This window comes from Sinocyclocheilus anshuiensis, unplaced genomic scaffold, assembly GCF_001515605.1.
Source record: "Sinocyclocheilus anshuiensis isolate Anshui unplaced genomic scaffold, SAMN03320099.WGS_v1.1 scaffold267, whole genome shotgun sequence".
Taxonomy (NCBI): domain Eukaryota; kingdom Metazoa; phylum Chordata; class Actinopteri; order Cypriniformes; family Cyprinidae; genus Sinocyclocheilus; species Sinocyclocheilus anshuiensis.
Genome location: NW_015552637.1, coordinates 3,567,034 through 3,593,623, shown reverse-complemented (window position 1 = coordinate 3,593,623; position 26,590 = coordinate 3,567,034). Strand labels below are relative to the sequence as shown.

Genomic DNA, 26,590 nt, shown 5'->3' with positions numbered 1-26,590 from the left:
TGTCACAAGACATGCAAGAGCCAATAGCATTTCACAACCAAGGCTGACGTAAGGCTTCTTCTGGCGGCATTTTTTTAATTTGCGCACACACAGAGACTGCAGCACACAGAAGGAGCTTTATGGAGATCGCGTCTATTCCTCTCACAAATCAGTCGTTTTGCCTCGGAAGACGGAATATTAATATTTTTTTCCTGTATCCGCCTGATATATCGTGTTTTATTGAGAAATGGTAGGTTTAGGGGCAGGGGTTGGGTTACGTGCTCATAAATGTGTAAATAGTGTAATATAAATAAAACTGTTGTGACTGTTTACATTGAAAAACAATTAATCCGTGCATGTTAATCTTCTGAAAAAGTTGTTTGTCTTGGTAATCTTTAATCAAAATCTGATCATTTGCTTCTGTTCTGGAATGGCATTCCTTCTCTGATGACGTCAATTTGACAGCTTGGGCAGAATTTGCTTAACCACGCCCCTCTGACCGTTAGTTTGCTGTGAGTGAGAGATGAGCAGAGGAGCGCAAAAATAAAACCCTGCCCTCTGCTCAATATTCCGTTTCAGCTGGAAATACGTCACCACACTGAAATCCAGTCAGCAGCAACTTCCGGTTCACGCAGACTTTAAAGTCGGCATGAAATCAAAATTGACTTTATTTACTTTACTAGCGCACATTGCTAGTCTTGATGTTAACAATTAATCCATGCAAGTTAATCCGCTGAAAAAAATTGTTTGTCTTGGTAATCTTTGATCAAAATCTGAACATTTGCTTCTGCTCTGGAACGGCAGTCCTTCTCTGATGACGTCAGTTTGACGGCTTGGGCAGAATATCCTTTTAAACACACCCCTCCAACCATTAGGCTGCTATGAGTGAGAGACAGAGAGGAGGAGCGCCAGAATATAACCCCGCCCTCTACTCAATATTCCGTTTCAGAAGGAAATACGTCACTACACTGAAATAAAGTCGGCAGCAACTTTAAGTCTCTTATTCTCACCAAGGCTGCATTTATTTGATCAAAAATACAATGAAACAGTAATACTGTAAAATAGTATTACAATTTAAAAAATAACTGTTTCCTATTTTATTATATTTTAAAATGGAATTTATTAAACAATGGCAAATCTGTATTTTCAGCATCAAAACTCCAGTCTTCAGTGTGACATGATCCTTCAGAAATCATTCTAATATGCTGATTTGCTGCTCAATAAACTTAAAAAAAAATTTTTTTTTATTAAAAACTGTATTTTTACTCCATAAAAACGATTTAGCTTTTTCCCCCCCTTGCCTATGATGTACTGTGCATGTCACCTATGGCAAAAGTATGCAAGAATGCAGTTCTGGAGTTTACAGATAGTCAGTGAATACTTTTTGCTTAAAATTAATCAAAATGCTTTACCAAGCTGTACATTTCTCTGTTCAGTTTTCCTGCTACAGGTCATCTGAAGTGTACAACTGTACACAGAAAGAGAATTTATTTCGATAACTCAAGATTTTTTTCTTTAAGTTCAGGCTGGAGGTTGTGGTAGTGATGGCAGACAGGAGAGCGCGGGCGCTGCCAGCCCCACTGACCAGCACAGACTGGCACACTGGCAGCTGTAATTGTGGAGTAATTATGCCCCATGCAGAGATTCAGCTCTGTGTTATGTAACAGGACTTTCCTCTTCTGTGCATCGCTGACAGCAGGAGGCCAGTGTGTCCACGCTTATACAAACACACACACTTCAGACAGAACAGCGTTTTAGTGCTACCTGAAAAACGGGTCATATTATGCATTTCTTTTTTTCTTTTTCTCCGTAGTCTGCTTATTTCATGGCACGTGGCTCTCTGACCCCTTTAATTAAACATACTTTTTTGCTGTTGTGGTTTTAATAATTTGATATAAAATCATTAAGTAGTTATTGGCCGCTTTGCATATGATATGAGCAACAGCACTTAGTGAAGGGCTGCAGGTCAGTGGTATTTTAGTATTATTTATATGCTAGTTTAATATTTTGGATTAGGCTTTATTTTTATATTATCAGTCCTTTTTATTTTTGTTTAAGTTTTAGTTATTTTGTTATGCGCTTATGTCATTTTTTTTAAACACCATTTAGATTTAATTTTAGTTTATATTTATTTCCAGTTAGTAATTGTGCTACGAGCCCTTCAACCACATTTTTCTTATAATCACGGTGGTCTGAAGTCATGTTTTTGCTTTCATACCTGTATGTAACATGTTTTGGTAATGGTCACAACGTGTGTATGAATGTGTAATCCAGTGTTTCCACTGCGTAAAGGTTAACATGACAACCTCACCCAACGCCACGCTGTCCTAATAACATGGCAACTATCAGTACCAGCGACCATGTTCATTTCTGAATGACCTTATATAAATGAATAAAGAGTCCTGTTTACATATCATATTGTTTATAATACTTTAAGAAAGAGGAAGTGAGGAAAAAACACTACTATTAAAAGGGGGTGTGTAAGTACATTACTGATCTTGTTTTGTTGTCACAAAAACATGGTTCAAAAGCACACCCATAGCCAGGGTTTGAAAATGAGTGAGGGCTGGGGTTATGAATTGTGCTATAATAACCCCTACAATAGAACTCATTATATACACTAACACTTTAAAAGAGACAGAGATGTAGATGTTTGTGAAAGATGTTTTCTCTATTTTGGAGGGATGAACAATGTTAAGTTATACCATATTTATTGCATCAAATTTATTTAAATATTTTACTATAGGGGTGGATAATTTCCTCAGTTGTTTATTAATACATATTACTTTTATAGTTTTCTTTACTAATCATTGCTATATAGATGATAACTTTGTCTAGTGCACTTATGAATGTTTTTAGCATGATTTGTGAAAATGTAACTACTATACTGAATGACATAACATAGACTTCTTAATGGGTAGTGTTTGCGTAGGCTATTTCATTTAATTCTGTAACCTACTTGTTCTACAGGTCTGTACTAGTTGTTAATGTTTTTGACAGCGTTGATAACTTTTCTGACAGATAATATCATGACATTTTTTGCATTTCCCTAACCCAATGTGCTATCCTGTCAGCAATAACCTGTCCATGGGCTTTTTTAAATTACTGTCAGTTTAAGTGCCGGCGATCATGCAGTGTTACCAGATATTGCTATAAAAACAAATAAAAACTGAAAAAAACCCCCCAAAAAACCAAACAAAATTATTTCAACTTTTTTGCAAATAAGATAAAGATATCGCTGACCCTATACTGCAACTTCCCACTTTATTAACTTTCTAAAGTGTCAAATTAAGTGGAAAAGACAAGTCCAAAACGCTTATAATACTTGGATCTGGCAACATTACGCTTATAATAGTTGGATCCAGTACCCTCAACTCTCTCAAGACTCGTTCACTCCGCCAGCGTCTTGCAGCGATCGTTTTCATACCACGGATGCTAAACAACATTCTTGCAAACTGTATTAAATATGTCATGCAGACATTCATATGAGGAGTTTTAAACAGCAATTAGTCATTCAGAGAACCAATTTTATTTTTGAACATGAAAAATTTACTGAGGTCTGGACCTGGGCCTGTTCAAAAGTACGTTGACAGATGGAACTGATGTACGTTAAGTTGAAAATAAGCAGGAATACTCCTTTAAGAGGAGCGTGCTGCGAGTCTGATGGTGAGATGTGGGGTGTGTTATTTAAAGTGATGATTCAGCTCTCATTCTATAGTTGTCACATCAATGAGGCCTCTGTCTCCACCTCCACTCAAGAGCACCACAGAGATCCAGAGAACAGAGAGGGACGAGGAGGACAGTCATTTGAGGTTAAATTAACAGTATGAGAACAGCTAAGAAAGAGGGATAATTTGGTTAGAACATCACACTCAAGACGAGTCAAGGCTTAACTTGTGCCGTTTTTCTGCAATTTAACACGACAACACAGTGCTAGTGTGTGACTGAAACTGAAGGAAGCCATCTTGCCACATAGTCAAACTATGTATTGTATATTTCAAATTTCACTTGGGGTTTAAGACTGCTGCACTTTTTCCTGTGACAGATGCAGATGTCAACCTCTGCTACTTAATATTTGACCATTAGGGGGCAGTGTCACACTGTTTTACCATTTTGCACAGAATGTTTCAGCAGATAATTGTAACAGTTTTTAACTTCAGGTGTTTTTCCACTTTAAACTCACACACAAATGCACAGATCTCAGACAGGTAAAAAAAAAAAAGAGTCCACATTTAGCAAAACAAAACCTGAAACTACTAGGAATACTTGGCTGATGGCATGATATACTGTTTTTTCAGGATTTCTTACATTAGGGTGTTCATTAACCCTCTTAACCCTCCTTAGGGTAGATTTTATTGTATTAATATGTTTGAGTCTCTGTGTGTTGTGGACAGTGATGGGTATTTCTATGGTCGACTCATGCAGCATATCTGTGGAAGGCAGAACGATAATGTCCCTGTCTTTTTTTTCTGTTTTTCTGTTATCTATTATTTGCTTAAGTTTTTGCATTTAAGTGTTCCATGTCTTTACATGTTTTCTGTTTGTGTATATGTTTAAAATGATCGTGTTCATATCTGTTTGCATGTTTAACTTAAAGCACTTTATTTTCCAGAAAACAAATGAATAACAAGTGCGCTTCAGTAACGTTAAGTACGTTAAGTATCCACCACGTGAAGCTAAATATATATATATATATATATATATATATATATAATTATTAATTATAATATAATTATTAATATAAATTATATGAGATTTAAGATATTATATTCATAACAAATCAAATTATTGAAATTGGATTGGATAGATATTGGATAACATATATGGCCAGTATATTACATGTATTTGTCTTTGTTTGAATGTGTTTCCATGCTTTTATGATCATTTTTTGTTTGTCATTTTTAGAATGACACTTTTGTTGTCTTTTATTTCTGTTGTCATCCTTCTCTTATGTTCACTTATTTATTTTTTTATTTTTAGGGTCAAAGAAGATCCAAAGTCTCAGCCAGTCCAGTAAGTAACACTCAGTCAGGCCTAGACGGAAACTGTGGAGTTTTCCCACATTTTCCCACAAAAGCTGCAGAACACTCTCATTGGCAAAGCAAATCATAATCAGATCAGCCAAATCATTTATTAAACAAACAATAAAGGAGCAGAACTTTGTTGGCCGCTCAAATTCTGCAGGTTTTGTCCATGCACAGATTCTGTGTGGGCCTGATCTTAGCTAGAGACCTCAAGGCTTTGACATTCCCGCCTTGCTGGTTAGTGGCGTGTGCATTTGCTGTGGCTTCCTCTGTGATTGGCAGCTCTTTTCCCCTCCTCTCTCTAGTGATTGGCTGCCTGCAGTCTGTCATGGCTCTCTCCGAAAAGCTTTTGGCAGCTTCATCCACATATAGGCTGGATGCATCAGGCCTGCTTTATTTTGCTTGTTCGTTGACTCTGTGAGTTGCACATGGACACTGTTTGATCTCTCTCTTTGTATCTGTGGATACACGGTTGATGGATGCAAAATTCATTTCACTCGCTCCGGCTTCTTTGCTCCCTTCTCCAGCTGACTGTGCCCCCTCTTCTGTTTTTCCATCTCTCCGTTTTCTATCTTCTCTTTCTCTTTTTCTTCTTAGTCTTACTACTCTTCTTACTTAGTCTCATATGGCCAGAATTTTCAGAAAGTCCATTTAATTTTACTACTTAAAGCCAAGAAAAAACTACTTAGACTGGAAGAGATTGTTTGACTGACATGTAAAGCGACCAAATCACAGTACATTTTGCTTGTACATTTAATTTAGGGGCAGTTTATATGAAATAGTTCTTGCTATACTAGTTCTTACTTCTTTCACAATAGTAGAAAACTGTGGGGAAAATTGCGCAGCATTTCCCATCCAAGACCAGCTATATGAGAAATGCTGGAAAATATAGTACAATTTGTGAACTTTGTAATTAGAGTTTCTGTTTATCCAAAATAAATAAATATTGCTATCTATTTATTTTACAGTTATAACTAAAAAACAAAGCCGAATATAAAGTTTTGCTCTTGCATATCTAGTTTACTTGATACTAATTGTCGGGGGGGATCTGGACAACTTGGACACATCTAGTGATTTTGTTCTTACCAAAAATGTTTATAGCAACCTTGTACATTATAGGTGGGATAAAAACTGTATTCTGATTTCTGGGCATAAAGCCGACCAATAAGACTTGAGCTTGCCAGATTGAGAAAGGGACCGGTTTTGTGTGCAATATGCATGAGCTTGTCAGTGGGCTGAGACTAGTCTGTCCCTCTCTCTCTGTCTTTCTTTCTCTCTATCCCAGTAGTTTTTGTAGCTGTACATGTGTGTTTCTCATGTATGTAGCTTCACTGCAGTTGTCATGATGATATTGGTGTGTGTGTTGAATGGAAGTAGGCTTGTTGACCGGGTTTTGAGTTGCGCTGTCTGCTTGTTCATACAGGTGGTTTCCCTTTAGCGGAATCACTGATCTGGTTAGTAATGTTCTCCAGCCCCAGACAAAGTCCCAAAACCAACCGCAAACAGAGCCTCCAGAGGAGCCAGAGACGTAAGTAAGACTGAATGGATTCATCTTTGCCCTCAACACTCAAAACGCTGTATCGCTCAGACAAACCTTCAATTATGTGGCATTTCTGATGATATGACGATATGACTCCCCTTTCACTTAATCTGACAATTAACTAAATGGTCAAAAAAGGCCATCAGTTCACAAAAATGTTTAATAAATTACACGTATACATTTGCTGGTAACACTTTACAATAAGATTGAATTTGTTAGCATTAGACATTCTGAAATAACAATGTCTTTTACAGCATTTGTTAATCATTAATTTGGTAACACTTTACAATAAGATTGAATTTGTTAGCATTAGACATTCTAAAATAACAATGTCTTTTACAGCATTTGTTAATCATTAATTTGAATTAATTAGATAGATAGATAGATAGATAGATAGATAGATAGATTTAGTTTATTGTTAAGACAGTTTAGTGTTAATTGCTAATTCATGCTCATTCACTATTTTATATTAAATGTAAAAAGTTTTTGTATGTAAATATTTTTATATTGCCTTATTTTATTTTTATATTTTTATAAACGGCCACTTATTTTAATAATAAATTATAAAATTATTAATAAAATATAAAATGTGTACACAATATGAAATAATATTTCCATGTTCATTCATAATAATAAGTGTTTATTTATAAAAATAATGCAAGTATTATTGTATGTAGAAATCAATATAATATTATTTGTTTGTTTCATTCATTATATGTTATGCATTAACACATTTAATCTTTTTTGAAAACTTGCCAGTTTGCCTGGAGTCCTCAAATGAAGACAAATGAATGGCATTACGTTATAGTGGAAAATAAAAATATTGAATAGTTTAAGTTGCTCAGATCGTAAAAATGAGTTTCAATATGGGTCAGTGGGCATGAGAAATGTAGTTGTTATTTTTATGATGTTATATTTTATTCTGTGAAATGTAATTAATTATTCTAAATTAATGTAATAAATTAACAGGCCCTATTTATTATAATAAATATTAGGTGCTACAGGCATGTTTCGCTCATTATGGCCCATCAGTTCGATTTGATTACGAGATCTGCATTAGAGAGCAGCATTAAGCATGGGTTTTGTGTTACACGAGAAGTCGACTACAAATTTGTAAGAAGCTAAAACGGGTAAAGCGCAGGTCTTCAGGTGGCCGCGGTGTCACTCATAAAGGGAGTGCGTATCAGTGTACTGGCTCGTGTTTCTTTGACTTCTCTATCTGCTGTGTGTCAGACGAGACGTGAAGAATGGCGAATGATTATATTATGGGTTATGCGTCTCTGGAGGTGAGCGGTGCTGTGGTCTCCAGCTGTCTGTAATGCTACCTGAGCCAGCGTACCTGCCAGACCTCTGGAGCTCCTCCAGCCTTCCCATCATCCACCTGACTGCTGTCTGGAGCCCGGGTGAATATGGGAGGATAGATGCTGGGTTTAATCTAAAATGTGTCATCGTTTACTCCGTTCCAAACACATATGATCTGATCTTTTTTCTGGCAGGCGGCTGTCTCGTGACACAGACTAAAATCTAATATTGCATTAGCTGAAGGCTATCTGCTGTGTATCTGAGAGGGGAGCGAGGGTCAGACAGTGAGTGGTACTGTGTATCCACATGTTCGGAGGGTAAGAGGGCAGAGGGGTTGGTGAAAGCAGACCTGCTCATCGGTGTGATTTGATCCTAGAGGGGTGAAAGGTCACTGACTTGTCTGATGGGGTCCAGGTTGACAGGTTTGGCCGGTTAGCTTCAAAGTTAGTACCTGCTGGTGAGACGGCAACTTTTCTATTGATGGCCAGTGGGGAAAAAAAATAATATATATATATATATATTACACTACCAGTCAAAAGATTTTGAACGGTAAGATTTTTTGTGTTTTTTTAAAGAAGTCTCTTCTGCTCACCAAGCCTGCATTTATTTGATCCAAAGTACAGCAAAAACTGTAAAAATGATGAAATATTTTTACTATTTAAAATAACTGTTTTCTATTTGAATATATTATAAAATGTAATTTATTCCAGTGATTTCAAAGCTGAAATTTTGGCATCATTACTCCAGTCACATGATCCTTCGGAAATCATTCTAATATTCTGATTTGCTGCTCAAAAAAAAAAAAAAAAATTATCATGTTGAAAACAGCTGAGTAGAATTTTTCAGGTTACTTTGATGAATAGAAAGTTCAGAAGAACAGCATTTATCTGAAATAGAAATCTTTTGTAACATTATAAATGCCTTTATCATCACATTTGATCAATTTAAAGCATCCTTGTTAAATGAAAGTATTCATTTCTTTCCAAAATAAAAAAAGATTAACTCCAAGCTTTTGAATGGTATAGTGTATAATGTTACAAAAGCTTTTTATTTTCGGCAAAAAAAAAAAAAAAAAAATTATCATGTTGAAAACAGCTGAGTAGAATTTTTCAGGTTACTTTGATGAATAGAAAGTTCAGAAGAACAGCATTTATCTGAAATAGAAATCTTTTGTAACATTATAAATGCCTTTATCATCACATTTGATCAATTTAAAGCATCCTTGTTAAATGAAAGTATTAATTTCTTTCCAAAATAAAAAAATATTAACTCCAAGCTTTTGAATGGTATAGTGCAAAAATGTACTCAACGGGTTTAAATATTGATAATAATAATAATAATAATAATAATAAATGTTTTTTGAACAGCAAATCAGCATATTAGAATGATTTCTGAAGGATCATGTGACACTGAAGACTGGAGTAATGATGCTGAAAATTCAGCTTTGATCACAGAAATAAATTACATTTTTAAATATATTCAAATAGAAAGTAGATATTTTAAATAGTCAAAATATTTCACAATATTACTGATTTTACTGTATTTTGGATCAAATAAACGCAGGCTTGGTGAGCAGAAGAGAATTCTTTAACAAACATTAAAAATCTTACTGTTCAAAAACTTGACTAATATGCTTATATATAATATGCTTTTATTTTATCTTTTATTTTTAACTTAAACCTTTAATTTTACTTCTAATTTCACATTCAGTTAAATGTCACTTCAATTTCACATTGACTATAATTTTACCCATTTATTTGTATGGTCTTTTGTCATTCATTTGTAGCATTCAACCCATTTAAAATAAAATAATAATAATTACTCTTTAGGTTTTATTTTTTTTTACCTTAATATAAAAATGTATTTTTATTTCACATGAATTGTAATTCAGTTTTTACTTTATATTTATTTACAGTTAATTTAAGTGCCTCAACTTATTTCCATTATTTCAGCAACATTTATCATTTTCATTTGTCTTTCATCTAATTTATATTTTATTTGATTTTATTTCACTTAACAAAACATGTTTTTAATAGTTTTAGTTGATATTAACACTGGTCAAAAATATTGTCAGTGTATTCTGATAAAACCAACATGTATATCCAATACTGTACTACAATATTGTAGGTATTTCACCAGTGGGACTTTTACAAGTGTGAAATGGACTAAATATGCTAGTGCAATGAATGGGATTGCTAATGTATAGCTTTCTCCAGGTATTACAGACTATATATGTGAATCAAACATGGTTTGCTATTTTTTTTTTTTATCAGTTGGTCAAAGAAGACTAATACAAGTTCAATGACATTTGTGTTCATTAAATTTACATGAAACAAACTCCTTTGCATTAAGCATCCAAACTCTCCTGTCAGAGTTAGTGATTAGCGTGAGAATGTGCTCAAGTTTGCGTTTGGTGGGAGGTGGCCAGGTGAATTCTGGGTAACACCCAGGCGTTCTGCTGTAGTAAATAGATCAGCATGTTCAATAATTCAGCCTGCTAATGAATGTTGCAGGGGCAGATGTGAGACCAAACCTCCTCTAATCGACAGCTTATGGCGTTAGCCCCCAGTGTTCGGTTTCCACGGCTACGGTTGATTGGCAGGGGACATACAAAATGCATGTGCGTCATGCGTGCCTTCAGCTAGCGTTTCAGGGTCTGTCTCAAGCCTTTGACCCCCTCTGCTCTCTTACGGTAATGAGAGGGTGCATGATTAAACACCACCCTTATATAAACACGCTCAAGGTGATCAGCCTGCTCAAGATCAAGTTGATATTTATTTGATTTTGAATGCATTGATAAATAATCAGGTTTTGTAGTTGGAACTGTGGGCAGCTCTGTCATGTCTACATCTGTGTCAGATTTACAGTCTATATATATGAGGTGATGCACGTGAGCTTGACGTGTTATCTTTACATGAATTCAGCCACAAATAGTCTCAAGGCTGCACGTGAAGTGGGTTGAAGAACAGACCGTTCTTATTTCTGTCGAGTGTCAGTCTGACACCTGCAGTCGCAACAGAGTCTAATCAGAGCTAGTGCTTATTGACAACCAGCAAAACATAGTCATAAGCCATTATTTTGATTCTGTGCATATTTCATTGTGAATGTGGGTTTCCTTTTTAGAACAATATGTTTTGAGGATTTATTCAAAAACATTTTATGATATTGTATATAGTTTTTTTTTTAATTGTGTACGAGTAAAAAAAAAAAAAATATATATATATATATACTGTATATCACCAAAGCTGCATTTATTGATCAAAAATACAGTAAAAACATTAATGTTGTAAAATAATATTACAATTTAAAATAACTGTTTTCTAGTTTAATATATTTTAAAATGTAGTTTATTTAGCAGAATTTTCAGTGTAATTAATCCAGTCTTCACTGTCACTTTTAGAACTCATTCTAATATGCTGATTTGGTGGTTAAGAAACATTTATTATCAGTGTTGAAAACCGTTTTTATTGTTTTTGAGGAAACTGTGGTACACTTTTTCAGAATTCTTTGAATAGAACGTTCAAAAGAACGGCATTTGTTTAAAAGAGAAATCTTTTGTAACATTTGAAACAACTATCTCTTTTGATCAATTTAATGCATTCTTACTGATTAAAAATGAATTTCTTTCAAAAAATGTTTGAGATCACAAGATGATGACATGGAGAGCAAATGGGGACTTTGTTAGTCTTCATATTCATTTTTTAGCTGTATACTATTACTATATAAGCAATTGTTTTGTATTTTATTTTTAAAAGGTTTTTAGCGTAATTAACTGAGAAAAAGTTAATATTTGAATGAAACACAAGTCAATCAAGTCTAATGAGCAGCCTCTGAGCAGTAAAATTATCCTTTTGGTTATAACCCATGACAATACCCAAGCGTCCCATTTCTGAAGTGTATTATTAGCTTAGTAATATTTAAACTAATAACACGTTTTCTTGCTGTGCTCTGAATGGCTGTGTTCTGTTCCCTGCAGGAAATTGCACCAGCAATTTGAAATGTATAAGGAGCAGGTGAAGAAGATGGGGGACGAGGCACCGAGCACCCAGGAGCAGAAGAGTGACGCCCCCACCTGCGGAATCTGCCATAAAACCAAGTTTGCTGACGGCTGCGGCCACCTCTGTTCTTATTGCCAAACCAAGTTCTGCGCTCGCTGTGGAGGAAGAGTTTCACTGCGCTCTAACAAGGTACAGCCATAACGCTCCTCAGATCACACAGACGTTCATACGCAAGCACTGACTTCAGCTGGACATCAACACTTGTCATTCCTGTAATGATGGCTGTGTTCAGAATGAAAAAGCATTGCATGCTGCCTACTATTTTTTAAATAACTTACAAAGTGAGAAATATTGCAAAAGGTAGTAAGTACACCACGCTGTTGTCGCATGACTAGTAGTGTCTTTTTAGCATCTTTGAAATAAATATGGTTATTTTGCACTTTTAAACCTCTAAAGCCTAACATTTGAAATAATAATCAGAAAAATCTTTTGAAATGGAACATTTAGACAAAGATATATAAGTAGATATATACATTTATAGATCGTAAGATATATAAATGCTTAGTTTTATGATCAAAGCTTTGTAGTTGTAGTGGGGTAAAACATATAATACAGTGCAATACAATGATGATTAAAAAAAGAAATGATTGTAAATAAATGTTTCTCAAAAGCCTGATGTATCATATTTGATGCATTTCAACATGATTTTTTTTTGTTTATAAAATGTGACCCTGGACCACAAAACCAGTCTTAAGTGTGAATAAAAAAAAAATAGATTTATACATCACCTGAAAGCTGAATAAATAAGCTTTCCATTGATGTATGGTTTATTAGGATCAAACAATATTTGGCCGAGATACAACTATTTGAAAATCTGGAATCTGAGGGTGCAAAAAAATCAAAATATTGAGAAAATCGCCTTTAAAGTTGTCCAAATGAAGTCCTTAGCAATGCATATTACTAATCAAAAATGAAGTTTTGATATATCTATGGTAGGAAACTTACTAAATATGTTCATGGAACATGATCTTTACTTAATGTCCTAATAATTTTTGGCATAAAAGAAAAATCGATCATTTTGACCCGTACAATGTATTTTTGGCTATTGCTACAAACATACCCGTGCAATTTAAGACTGGTTTTGTGCTCCAGGGTCACAAATATTGATAATTATGTAAACCTTGCTTCAGTCTAGTGTTCATCTTGAAATATTACTAGCAAGTTATTCTTAGATTTATTTCATAAAATCAAGATTTCACAGCAAATTGACATGTGAGCCAGCTGAAGGTGAATGTTTTTAGAATTATACTTTAATGCTTTTTAATGTGCTAAAAAAGTATAAACGACCAATCAGATGACAGAAGACATGTAGTAGATTGTGTGCAACAATTCTCAGCAACGTTTTGATCATGTTGGTAGTTTAGAGGATTTAAAGCATTGTGAATCAAATATGATACAGTATAGGGTTTATAGGGTTAGTCCAGTATTGAGTAAAATGTCTTAACCTTTGGCAATCCAATCAAACAATAAGCTAAAATGATATTTCTAACATCAAGTGGTATGCATTGCATTGTTGGATACAGTATTCATGTACTGTGCTTTGGTTTTATACTGCACCAAAAAAATGTACATACTCTGCTTAGTTTGCATATAGCATACTGCAAAAATAGGGTGCATAGTATGCCATTCTGAGCATATTTGATATTTAAAGGGGTCATATGATGCGATTTCAATTTTTCCTTTCTCTTTGGAGTGTTACAAGCTCTTGGTGCATAAAGAAGATCTGTAAAGTTGCAAAGACGAAAGTCTCAAATCGAAAGATATATTCTTAATAAAAGTTAAGAGTCAACCACACCTACCTAAAACGGCTCGTTCTAACACGCCCCCACATGTCTACGTCACGATGTGGGACGATTTGCATAAGGCCGCCCAAATGTTCACGCAAAGAAAGAAGGCGTAACTTTTATTCTCGCTGTAGTATTGTTGTTGCTGCAACGCAACGCGTAAAAAGACAGTATAAGTCATTATAATCCGTAATTATGTCCCCACTGGATGCAACAAATGCCTCGTTTATAATGGGTTTTAATGTTTTTGTCTCATTGCTCCGGCCGGACAGGGCATCACAATATGGTAAGGGGTGTAACATTTCCGTGACACGCTTGAGGTAATTGGCCAATCACAACGCACTGGATAGCTGGCCAATCAGAGCACACCTCGCTTTTCAGACCGATGAGCTTTGTAAAAATCGACGCGTTTCAGAAAGGTGGGGCATAGAGGAGAAACAATAATGTACAGTATGTGGAAAATAATGTGTTTTTTGAACCTTAAACCGCATAAACACGTTTCATTACACCAAATACACAAAATTATGTTTTTATTTTAGCAGCATCATATGACCCCTTTAAAATGTGATAGTGAGATGTTATTAATAGATGCTAAAAGCCATATTTTAATTTTTAAGTAGTTGAACTTATTAATGCAGGTCCTTTTTATTGTGAATTTGCATACAGAAGTCATTCAACTCATTGTAACACGTTTGGTCGTCTTTGTTATTTCCTGCTGCTGGTCGCTGAGGGTTGAGCAGGTAATGCGATGACCACAAGAGGGCGATACTCCCTCTGTTTTTATCACCTCGCCTGTTGGCCTGGGGCGATGGATGTATCAGGCCAGAAACTGCTTATCTAACCTTTTGATGTCTCTCTCCCAGTACAGTCTTAGTGCTTTTAAATGACTTTGCTCAGAGTAATAAGCGGCGATGTGATTGGCTGCAGTAGTACATGAACATCTCTTTATGTGTGTCTGAATGTCACTCACACTTGTTCTCTCCTCTTCTTTTTTCCCTTGTCTTTCTCTCTTGCTTTTCTTCCCCTGTGGAATTGCAACAGGAGGATAAAGTGGTCAGCACCCCTTTTCTTGTCTATGCTTTGATATTTAGCTTAGATGATTGCACACCTCCATTAAAGGTGCTGTAAGCGATTATTTTATTGATTTTTTGGAGAAGCACGCATAAAATGAGCCTCAGGAATATCTCACAGGTAGTAAGGACATTTAAGACTCCTTTTTAAGGCAGTCAGAAACAATCTCTGTCCGGTTGCTCTACAAACCTTTGAAGGATGGGTTTTTGGAAAAAAGTGTGAGTGGTTTAAGTTACACTGTAAAAACAAATACAAAATGATGACCATGTCAAATTTTCAAGGATAACAGGATGACATTTTGGCATCAATTTATATCTCTTTTACTTAATTTTTACAATTTTAATACAGTGTATTTTACTATAAAAGTAAATGCATTTTCATTGTACATTTTGTATTATGAATATAGTTGTATTTTTGTGTGTATATATATATATATATATATATTTGTATGCATTTTTAAAAACAAATTATAAGGTTATTCATGCACTTTTATTAATTAAAAATCAATAAAAAAGAAAAAATGTAAAATTTTTATTTTACATGAAAATGTGCATATATTTTTAAAATATTATATTAAGATTAATGAATGTAACATGTATCTATATAATTAGATTCTAGATTTATGTTCTATTATTGTTACTTGCATTTATCAATTCACTTTTTACGTTTTTTAAAATAGGCCTATAAATTTTATTAACAGTTTCTACAATTATGGCAAAATGGTTGGAGTTATCAAAATGGCTGAAATCGCTTACAGAACCTGTACTAAATGAGAAATGATTGTGATATTGCTATAATCAACTCGATGACATTGCATCACCCCTCATTTCAACATCAGCACCTTTTCATATTATTTTAAAGTGGGAAAACCACAATAATAGCTTTATAATAAACAAGAAATAGCTTTGTGAATTCTTTCATTTTTGTTGTGGTTGTGATTGAATAGTGACAGTTTGAACAATAGTGACAAAAAGAACATCATATTATTGCAATTTGATAAGACAAATTAGATCTCTAAAAGGTCTTAATTATTATTATTTTTTATAATTGATTCCAACAATGACATTCCAACAGCATCAAATTGAGATTTGGCTTAAATCTCCTGCTCTTCAGATGTCTCTTATGAGGAAAAAGACCTTAGTAATCGCCTATATGCCCCCTTTATAGGTTCAGAATTTCGTTTTTTTTTTTAATTAAGGACAAAGTTGATAGTTAAATGCGAACTCCCTGAGCAATTAAACAGCAGCCTCTTTATTGTGCATGTTGTTTTGGCTGCATGAGTAGTGTAGTAAAAGTGTTGCGTCCGGCTCCAGGCTGGCAGGCGGCACGGCTCTTTGTGCAGAAGGACAATAGAAATGTTCTCGTGTTCCCTTGAGCACAGATGGTGATGCAGCAGGTTCACCTGGAGTGTTACCTGTCACACACCAGCCCCGCTTCTGAGTTATGGTGATCCCCACAGACCTCACTTACACAAACCTGCGAGTCTAACTAGACTTGATAAAGCTCAGAAATATGGCAGTATATGGGAGAATCTCATGAAAACATAGGTCACATTTTGCACCAAAATCAACTTGGGAAAAAAAAAAAACCGAAAATAATATTTTGCATGAAGAAAATAAGGGCTATTCATTGCCATGTTGTGTCCAGATACATAAACATTATTTTAAAATAAAAAATATTTTATTACATAATACATTACTTTAACATGTTCAAATGTATAAATATTCAATTCCATTTTCTATATGAAGGCTATTCATTGCTATAATGTGTCCTGATGTGTATATATAAGAAAAATTATAAAATTATTTTCCATAAGGAAATTTAAGGCTATTTATTAACATAATGTGTCCATATCTATAAACCTAAAAATAAAAAAATACAATTATATTTTTCATAAAGATATTGTCAAAAACATCAATTATTGGCAATATTAAGAGGATTTTGCATTTTTTCAATTAATGTAGGCCTGTTACATTCTTATTTTTATTATTAAAAATAAAAATCCCACTGCGAGGATGACAAAATATAAGGCTATTGACTCAATTAAAAAATTTTTTTTGAAAAACAAAAGGTCTTTTAAAACAGGTTTATTATACAATGAATTATATGTCTATAATTAAAATATTAACACTGCAGTCATCAATAAAAATCAATGAAATAAAAAACTTTATTTTAAGCACGACTTTCAAAAACAAGCTATTTAACACAAAATACGTTTCTTCTCATTTTTTTTCACTATGTACGGGCCACAAGAGAAATATTAAGGGAATAAATGAAAACAATTAGCTATATACAGTTATCAGCATATGTTGATTCGTCTCTCGTCGTCTCTTTCATTTCTACATAGTGAATTGTCTGAGATTAAAATGTTCACCGGCATAACTCTTGCGACTTTGTACGGGTCACAAGAGAAATATTAAGGGAATAAATGAAAACAGCTATATACCGTTATCAGCATATGTTGAAGAAGATTCGTCTCCCGTCGTCTCTTTCATTTCTGCATAGTGAATTGTCTGATTAAAATGTTCACAGGCATAACTCTTGCGCAAAGTTTGCATGTTGCTTGTGTGATATCCATTGGCTCGCCTTCATGGTTTTAAACAGAAGTATTTCCAACATTGCGATTTAAGCTATTACCCCCCCCCCCCCCCAGACCCGTATCGTACCGAATCGTGACACCACTGTGTCGCATCGAACAGAACTGTGAATTTTGTGAACCGTTACACCCCTAAAAGCTACTCATTACCACAATGCATTCAGATGAATAATATTAAAATATGGAAAACATAATTTTATATATGTATAAATATAAAATTCAAAAAATATAAAATACAATTTTCCTTAAAGGAACACTCCACTATTTTTGAAAATAAATATTATGCAGCGCCTGAAAATAGTCCCCAGCTAGGTAACTTCCAATGGAAGGCACGCTCCCTGTGCAAGCAGGTGGTCACGTTGGTTATGTTGACGGAAGTTAGCCTATTTTCAGGCACTGCGTAATATCATTGCGCCTGCTGCACCCCTGGTACGGCAGCAAAGTTCCTGAGTGTTAGATGTTTGTTTGATTTTTGGTATCTTGGTTTTCTAGTCTGTAGTTCTGTTTCCTTACGTTTTCCGGTATCTCAGCAGTAGCAAGGCTGTGCCAAGCTTTTATCTGGTTGCCCGGCAGAGGATTGAATTGCTGGTTAGTTCTTGATGACTGGATTTAGTTTCTCCCCTCTGTGGTTTACGCCATTAAGGGTTTGAATGGAGACAGTACTTGTGATTCTAACCTCTCTGAACCCTGGAGACCGTTTGACATAGAAATATCTTTTATCTAAAGCTAGAAGTTGTTGTTGATGGTCAAAGAAAAACTGAAGGCTGTTTGTGCTTGTTTCATTCTTATCAGCTGGTGCAAATGTAGTATTGTGTTGCTGGTCGATTTGACAGCTTTTGATATTTTTATACATATATAAAATATCATACATTTCCAAAATGTTGGATATTTTATATTTATAATAAACATTTATTTATTGATGGCCTTGTCACAAAACTGAAACCATTAAAACTGTTTTCATTAATTTAAATAAAGCTGGAATAAAACAAATATGTTGACTTGGCAACTATCTGAAATAAAATATATTTTTTTAGAGTTTAATTTGAAGTACAGAAATGATAAAAATTGATATAAAAATAAATTAAAGCTAAATAGAAATATTAAAAAATGACAAAAATATAATGAATTTAATCAAATTTAAATTGTTTCAATAAAAAAAATGAAAACTGAAAATCTAAAAATAACAGCTAATTCAAAATATTAATACATTTTAGTAAATAAGTGCTACTGAAATAACACTGATTACATGGGATTGTATATCATTTTAAGCAGTCTGTAAAATTTAAACCGATGTTAAACTTTGTTGTAAGTGGCAGTGAAGGTAAACCTCAGCTATCTATCGTTTCCCCTCATCATCATGATGATTTTGGATGGATATACAGTCGGTCTTAGTGAACACGCAGACATTGCCTCATGTTTGTCGCCAGAGCTGGACTCAGCTGTGCTATCATGTTCCAGTGTGTGATGTCCGACAGCTCCCATCACTGCACGAGACACCGGGAGCTGTAAATATTGATGCTGTCTCGAACAGGATCTCTTTCACCACGACTGTCAGTGTTTGGGGAAGAGAAGAAAATGATGATAGAAAAAAAGCCTTTTACACTTTTCACTGACACTGAAGCTAGTGGTAGCTACTGACTGCTGTCTGGATCTATGTTTAGTTTCTTTAATGATTTGTGCAAGATTTAAAAGAATAGTTAACCCCAAATTTTAATTATTGTATGATTTACTCATTCTCATGTCATTCCAAATCTTTTTCAGTGGAACACAAACAGGAAATCTTTTCCATCACACATTTCTTTTCTGTCTACAGTGACCGTTATTGTCACCATGATTATCAGGCTCTCAAAGGTCAAAACCAAGCAGCAAACTAACAAACACCGTAAAACACTATAGAAGTGTAATCTACATGGCCTGTCTTGAAGTAATAATATTTAACAATATGACTGTTTTTACAGCATTTTTGGTCAAATAAAGTTTCAAAAACATTAAAAAATGGTACCATCCTCAAACGGTATTATATGTGTAATGTTGCAATGAAGGGTTTTCAGTCAATAAACTTACATTTTAGATTATTCCTCTGGCAAAAGCTGTCAAAATGGATTTAGAATTCTCGGAATAACACGCATGCAAGTCATTAACCATATGAACTACTTTTGTGACTACATCTGTGGGGTTTTATGGTGAAAAATAAACCTTCCCTCAGAAATATTCGCTGGACTATAAAGCTTGACAAGTAGTCCTGGTCTCCCATATGTGATTAGGTTTTATTTTACTTCATTTATAGTAGAAAGGTGACAGGAAATGGTAGGGAGAACAGGTGGGATGTGCTCAGGAAATGACCTAAGCGTACACATCACCCACCAAGCCACACCCACAGCATAGTTTTTAAGTTTAAAAATAAGAGAAATCTTAATAAATAAATACACTGCCAAAGATTTAGTTCATATGGCACAAAATCTGCAAATGGGTATTTAAATGTAACAAATCATTCAAAAAAATATTTTATTGGAAAATTAAACTACATTTGATCAAACTTTGATCTTTCAAATAACTAAGAAGACAGTGATCGAACTACATTTGATAAAAATCACTTGTCAATTTCAGTGATTTCATACTCGCATGCGTTATGTATGCATTAGGTACGTTACATTCTCTGACAGACTGCATGTTTAAGCTACTCAGGCCGCCATTTTTTTCTTCTCAGAAGGCGATGGCGTAGTCAAAACGTCCAGTAGTCTGTTTTTTTTTTCAGGAAATGCGTGAACACCCTGGACCTCTGCCATGTATTGTGCGTGTTATTTTTGACAGACATCGATGCGCAAGATAGATAGACAAATGATGTGGATTTGAAAACAGATAGATCGTAAGGTAATAATCATTTATTTCTTAGCCAACAAGTATACAGTGAAGTGATTTATGCCTATGGGTGTTATGTAAATGTTTTTAGTTGTAATATTTCAACCGGCAGCCAGCCTAAGTTTTTGACGGACATGGTGATGACACGTTTGATTTTTGGGTATTATAAAATGTGCTTGAGATGTTTGAAATGCTTTTTGCGTAGTTCATTGTACTTATTTTACAGAATGTTTATTTTGTGGCTTAAATAAATTAAATATCACAGAAACTGACATGTTTGGCTTGTCAAAAACGTTCAGCTGTTGCAAATTCATTGACTTTTTTTTAACCAGAAAAGGAGTGGTTTTGATGCACAAAGTTTGTCTGTTGTCTCTAAGAACACAAATCTTTTATTTTAACCCATGAAAGTACAGATCCTATTGTGAATAATAGTGAAAAAAATCACTTTTTAAATCATTTGTTTCATAATTACCCCTTATCAGATTTTGACTCATATAATGTGATTGATTTTGCAAACATAATATCTGATGCACATCATTGACTTAATACATCCTGATGTTAAAGTTAGTGTTTCTGTCTTCATCAGCATCCTTTGAAGAGAGTTAGTGAGCGTTGTGCATGGGTAATGAGTCAGACTCAGCCCCGGTGGAGCTGCGTGCTCACATGCATCGGTAATGAGACCTGTGTTAGTGATGCTCGGTGGCAAAAACATGATTACGTGCCTCTCCGATCGCTCTATATCAGCTTCCTGCATGAGCAATTGCTTTTATTTTGTTGCATATTATTTTTGACAACTTGGATCGATCTTAGGATTAATCTTCTTTGTTTTTTTTTCCTGCAAAATCTTAACTGAAGCACAATCTTGACAGCAGAAGGAGCATTTGATCCCCAACTCTGAAAGGTCACCCTTTACGCTTATGAAACAGTGTGGAGCTGTCCGTGAGTTTTGAATTCAGTTATTGAACATCCGTTTTATCCATTTGGACCAAACAATACACAGCAGACATGGGTAAGCATGGCTACATTGATTAGCATTAAGCGTTTATTGTGTTATTGAGATTCAGGGAATGGAAAAAAGCTGCATATTGTTATTCGGAAAACTGTTTGTCATCAAAAGAACAAGTCTAGAAATAAGAACATAATGATTCACTATCACCTTTTTTAATTACAGCTTGATATTTATGGATCTCTTAATGTAAACAGCAGCTTGAATTATAAAATCTTATTGGACCTTAATTTCACAATATTTCAGCTAATAATAGAGGTACTTTTCGACAATGTGACATACCCGTAGAGGACTGAGCTACATACAGTATGTTCTTTTCCTCTTAGAGATCTGTCTATTTTTGAGTCTGTCGCTGCATAATTAACACTTTGTTTAACAGGTCCTTTTTAATTTGAGAGAAAATAAAACCTATGAATATGCATCTAGTCTATTACGAGCTGCTGGGCTCTAAATATAGAAGCGCATTAAATATTCATGTTCCACCTGCAGGCGGTGTTTTAGCTGGTGAATGATAACGCTCCCCTCATCATGGACTTCCTCACTTTTATCAAACATCTACAAAATATTCAGCGGCCCAGGACGGCCTCTCCGGTTATGCCGTCTGATAACCGCTAGATGGATGGATGGATGGATGGATGGATAGATAGATAGATAGATAGATAGATAGATAGATAGATTTATATTTTATAATTAAAATATTAAAATATACTTATAATTTTTGTTTTTTCTTTTCCCCTTTTGATTTTGGGGTGAGACATGACCTGGACATATTCTTGACAGGCTTCATGAGATTCACCCAGAAAGGTCCCCTGCCATTTGACACCAATGACAGCTCACTCAGCACTTTATCAATTTTTCACCGCACACATCTTTTCGTTTGTCTATCGCTGACTGACCAAACATTCATCACAATAACTCTCACATCCATCTGCGGTACGTCTCAGAGCCGTTCGGAGTGCAATTTCTCACTGTGATCTTATCAAAAACCACTTGAAAGATGTGACTTTTCACTTGATTGGGCAGCTCATACACAACTTTTCAAGTTTCATAACAATTATTGGTTTTGAATATATTGTAGGCTCTTTTGTTTGGGTATTACAGGAAAAATTCTGTCATCATTATTTATTGTGAGGCTCACTTTCTTCTGAAGAGATGCTCTTTCCATAGAATCAAAGTGAATGAATGCTGTCCAGGGGCTGTCAGCTTCCAAAAAAAGCATTTCAGTAGTTCATACAGTGCAATTTGTTATATTTGTGTTATATAACCAGCTTTATGTATGTAAGGAACAGACCTTCACTTTGTTTTGGAATATTGTAGAATAATTAGAATTTCCCAGTTCATTTCTTCTGTGAGACGCATCATTTCCGGGAGCTGTTGTAGCATGATGTATTCAGTCTGGATGGATGAAAGCCTGTATGTGCAGGTGAGACTCAGAGCATGTTTAATTACCACCAGCAAACTGGATGGCAGCTTTGATGCCAACCACCTGCTAAGTGCATTTCTGCTGGGCAGATAACAAGGTCAGCCTGCCATGCCCTCAGTGTTGGTGCGACTTCAAGAGATGTTCAGGAGTGTTGAAAGCAGAAGATTTGAGAGGTTGTAAAGACCTGAGTACAGTAATAATAGTGTTGCTTGATGCAAAAATCACTACTGATTGTTTCCAAACAGGTTTCTAAACACCTACTGCCATTTCCACCCCGCTCCACATCTGCAGGAATGTTGTATTTTTGTAGGCCAACGCAGAAGTTAGCATCACCCTGGTTCCCTCGCCAAAACCCAATAGGATTTTTCCATTAGCTTTTGAATTTATAAAGAAAATAAGCTCTGTGACTAACAAAAGTTTGACTCTTACACGTTTTGCTATCATTTAATACAACTTTTGGTGTCTAAATACAATAGCCAATAGTAAAAAGATAAAAGTAAGCAGACTAACTACTCATCACTTTAACGTCATCACCATTAAGCTTCTGACAACTCTTTAATTAGTTTTTATTTAAAAGTTTCCCTTAAATTTTGAGTTAGAGCAGTTTGCAAGAGTACTCTTCTAAACAAAATGAGTGGACAAGTGAGTAGATGAGTTTACTTATTAGGTCTTATGATACTGTATTTAATGTCCCTGACAACCTCTGTTGTCCCATTTAGCCACTTGTTAGCAACTGCCTTTTTTCTTGAAAGTAAAAGCTTTAAAATATATATAACAAGGGGTCAGGGTTGACAAGTCTGCATAACAAAACCAGCCCAATTGGTATTCAAAACTAGCCCAATCACTGCCAAAATGATCCCAATTGCCCCTTCGCTGGGAGTTTGATTGACAGGTGATCTGACCAATCATAACACCGAATCTGCCATTTTTGTCCAACAAACAAACCAGACCGGAGAGTAGATTAACGTTGGTGTACTTGAACTTGAAAACGATGTGTATTGACGTCTTTCTGCGGTTGAAAGAAGATGTTCACTCATGTTTATCTTATGCTATAACTAGTAATGAGGAAGAGATGATCGGTTTATGTGCCACTTAAACTGAGGTGCTACAGCGATCTGTAACCACAAAACGGTATTTATTGTTTGAATTTCTTAAAAAATGACAACATTTGAAAGCTGAGACTTTGTTTTATACCAAAAGTAACCTGCTCTGTCCTGTCTGTCGGCACGTTGTCAGTTTTCTCTTTGCTCAATGATGTTTTTTTTTAACTGCTTGAGAACCTGATGTGTGGCCTGAGAGCGCATGGCTTGTCGGACATAGCAACAGTAACAAAGGGGGGCGGGACTTTGTGAAGGGTCAGTTGTTTTCTGGGGGAAAATGACTGTCAAAATTTAATCAAAATCGCCTTCTGGGGGGGTCCCACCTTAGTTGAAATAATGTTCCAGCGGGTGGGGGGGTTTTGCTTCAACCCACAGACTGAAAAAACAACCGGCAGCAACAGTATAAAAGTAGCCCAATTCTGCAGGAAAACCGTGGACTTGGCAACACTGCAAGGGTATTGTTACTGATGTTTTTTTATGTCATAGAATAAAACATGAAAATCTGTGTTCGTGTTATCCACAGACCTTATTTCAAGCACTTAATTCAAATTCAAAAACCCGTTGACTTCAGGACAATGAAACCAGAAGTGTTTAAATGCTAATTCGTTTACAGGCTTTGGCCTACAAACATACGTCATCCCTACAGTGCTCTAAAAGTCAGACAAACCAGGTGGCTCCGCCCCCAAACTCATGCCATTGGTTGAGCCTAAACTTTGCATTGTTCATTTCCTCTCACATGAATTTTGACAGTTTTGTTTGTCAGCTGCACCAGCATCACCGTTTCCGAACCTGTTTGTTGTGGGACCTGCGCATGAGGTTCTGGACAAATATCCCATTATTCACTCTGTCTTTGGCTTCACAGTTGACACACAAATGACTCATTTAAGACTGCAAATCGCTTCTCCCACAACAGAGAGTTTTCATTCATCTCATTTGGGGTCTTGTGTTCTCCTGTGATTCTAACTTCTTGTTCTCTCACCGTCAGGTGATGTGGGTATGCAACCTGTGCCGAAAACAACAAGAAATCCTCACCAAGTCAGGGGCCTGGTTCTACAGCGGCCCAGGGGGCGCCCTGCTCTCGGGTGCGAGTGACCCTCGCCGACGCCACGAAGAGGCTCCGCAGGAAAAGAAGGCCAAACTTCAGGAAGTCCCACTGCTGTACCAGGGGCCTCCAGGGGACCGCAGCCGAGCTCCAGGCCTCCCGCGCCAGGCTTCCCTCAACAACGACTCCAGTCTGAAGCCCAACGACCCTCTGAGCAACAGGTGAGTGCAGATTATATGGGTTAATGTGTTTTAGTGTTGAAACATTTGCACTTGCAATAACCTTGCGTTTAGAAATCCTTATTCTGTTTAAACAGCAGCACTCTTCAAGTTATTCATGCTACTTTAAGAAACCAGATTTTTGCTGAGGTAGTTTGTAGTTACTGGGTTGTTGCTAGGTTGTTACTAAGTGGTTTCTAGAATGTTCTGGATGTTTTCTAATACATTCTTAAATGGTTGCTAGGGTATTCTTGTGGTTGCTACGGTGCTGCTAGGCAGTTGCTTGGGTTTTCTGGGTGGTTACTAGGGTGTTGCTAAGAAGGTTGTTAGGACATTTATAGATGGTTGCTTTGATGGTTTGGCTAGTTTCTAGAATGTTACTGTGGGATGTTTAATATATAATTTCAGATATATTTATTTGTAGTTAAAATTTAAATTTGAAATTGAGCTGAAAATGAAATTAGTTCATTTTACTTTAATATTCATTTAAACTAAAAGTTCATTCCACTTAATAGAAAAAGTTATGTGAACTCAATAACTAATTATATTAAAGGATTAGTTCACCCAAAAATGAAAATTAGCCAATGATTTATTCAGCCTTAAGGCATCCTAGGTGTATATACTTTCTTCTTTATAATTTTCTTCTCTTGCTTTATAATGGCAGTGTGCGGGTGTTTTCGTTCAACAGTCCAAAAGACGTCCAATAAAGTGAATCCATCCATAATTAACAGTACCTCGCATGGCTCCGGGGGGTGAATAAAGTCCTCCTAGGGCGAAACGATGCATTGTTGTAAGAAAAATATATATATTTAAAACATTAGAAGCAGTTTTCTCTAACTTCCGCTGACATGACCTGGGGGTGAGTAAATTATCAGGACATTTTCATTCTGGAGGTGAAATAAACCTTTAAATTTCAGTAAAATTAAATAATTGAGTGATGTTTAATTGTAATTTAGGAAATAGTCTTTTAGTGAACCCTTTGGCTTTTACAGTACATGTATGAAAGGTATCTGGTTTTAACCACACATGCATACATAGACCATGTGAAATTGAAACTGGGGTAACAACATTTACCATGTTTTTCCTCCATTTACCATTGCTAATTTGGTGCTAAACACGCTAGACAGGTAAATAACAATCCGTAATTTATGGTGAAACCTGCTCTTGAACAAATGCAGGGAGTCATAACACATTTATCAAAAATTACGCCCCTAATCTACAGGAAAATTCTAATTCAGTGTGAGCAGTGAGTGCTATTCCATCGTTTACCACACGGTGGCAGTGTCTCTCTGAGCCCTTGTATCAAATTCTCTCTGTCTTTTGCTGGGATGGCCATATCATGGGGTCAAGGGTCAGTCCTAGAGAGATGTCTCTGTAGAAACAGATGCCCGCTCCCTTGAATCCGGGGCGACTGCTGTGTGTTGGTTTGATTTTCCGTTCCTGAATACCTGCGGAGGAGAGGAATGTTGGGCCGTGTGCCACAGGGATGGGGCTGATCTCACCTGCCATTAGTGTGTGTGTGTGGGTGTGTGTGAGTGAGTGAGTGAGTGAGTGAGTGAGTGAGTGTGTGTGTGTGTGTGAGTGAGTG

At 35.6% G+C, this 26,590-nt stretch overlaps 1 protein-coding gene across 1 annotated transcript in view; it reads left to right on the top strand.

Moving 5' to 3' along the window:
- The window catches only part of LOC107666746 (regulating synaptic membrane exocytosis protein 2-like), a 175,734-nt gene that overhangs the window by 20,943 nt on the left and 128,201 nt on the right, over positions 1 to 26,590 (top strand). Inside the window, exons 3-5 of the mRNA XM_016458178.1 lie at positions 11,822 to 12,032; positions 14,729 to 14,740; positions 24,728 to 25,005. Of these exons, the coding sequence (XP_016313664.1) occupies positions 11,822 to 12,032; positions 14,729 to 14,740; positions 24,728 to 25,005 (501 nt within the window). The remainder of the gene's footprint in view (positions 1 to 11,821; positions 12,033 to 14,728; positions 14,741 to 24,727; positions 25,006 to 26,590) is intronic.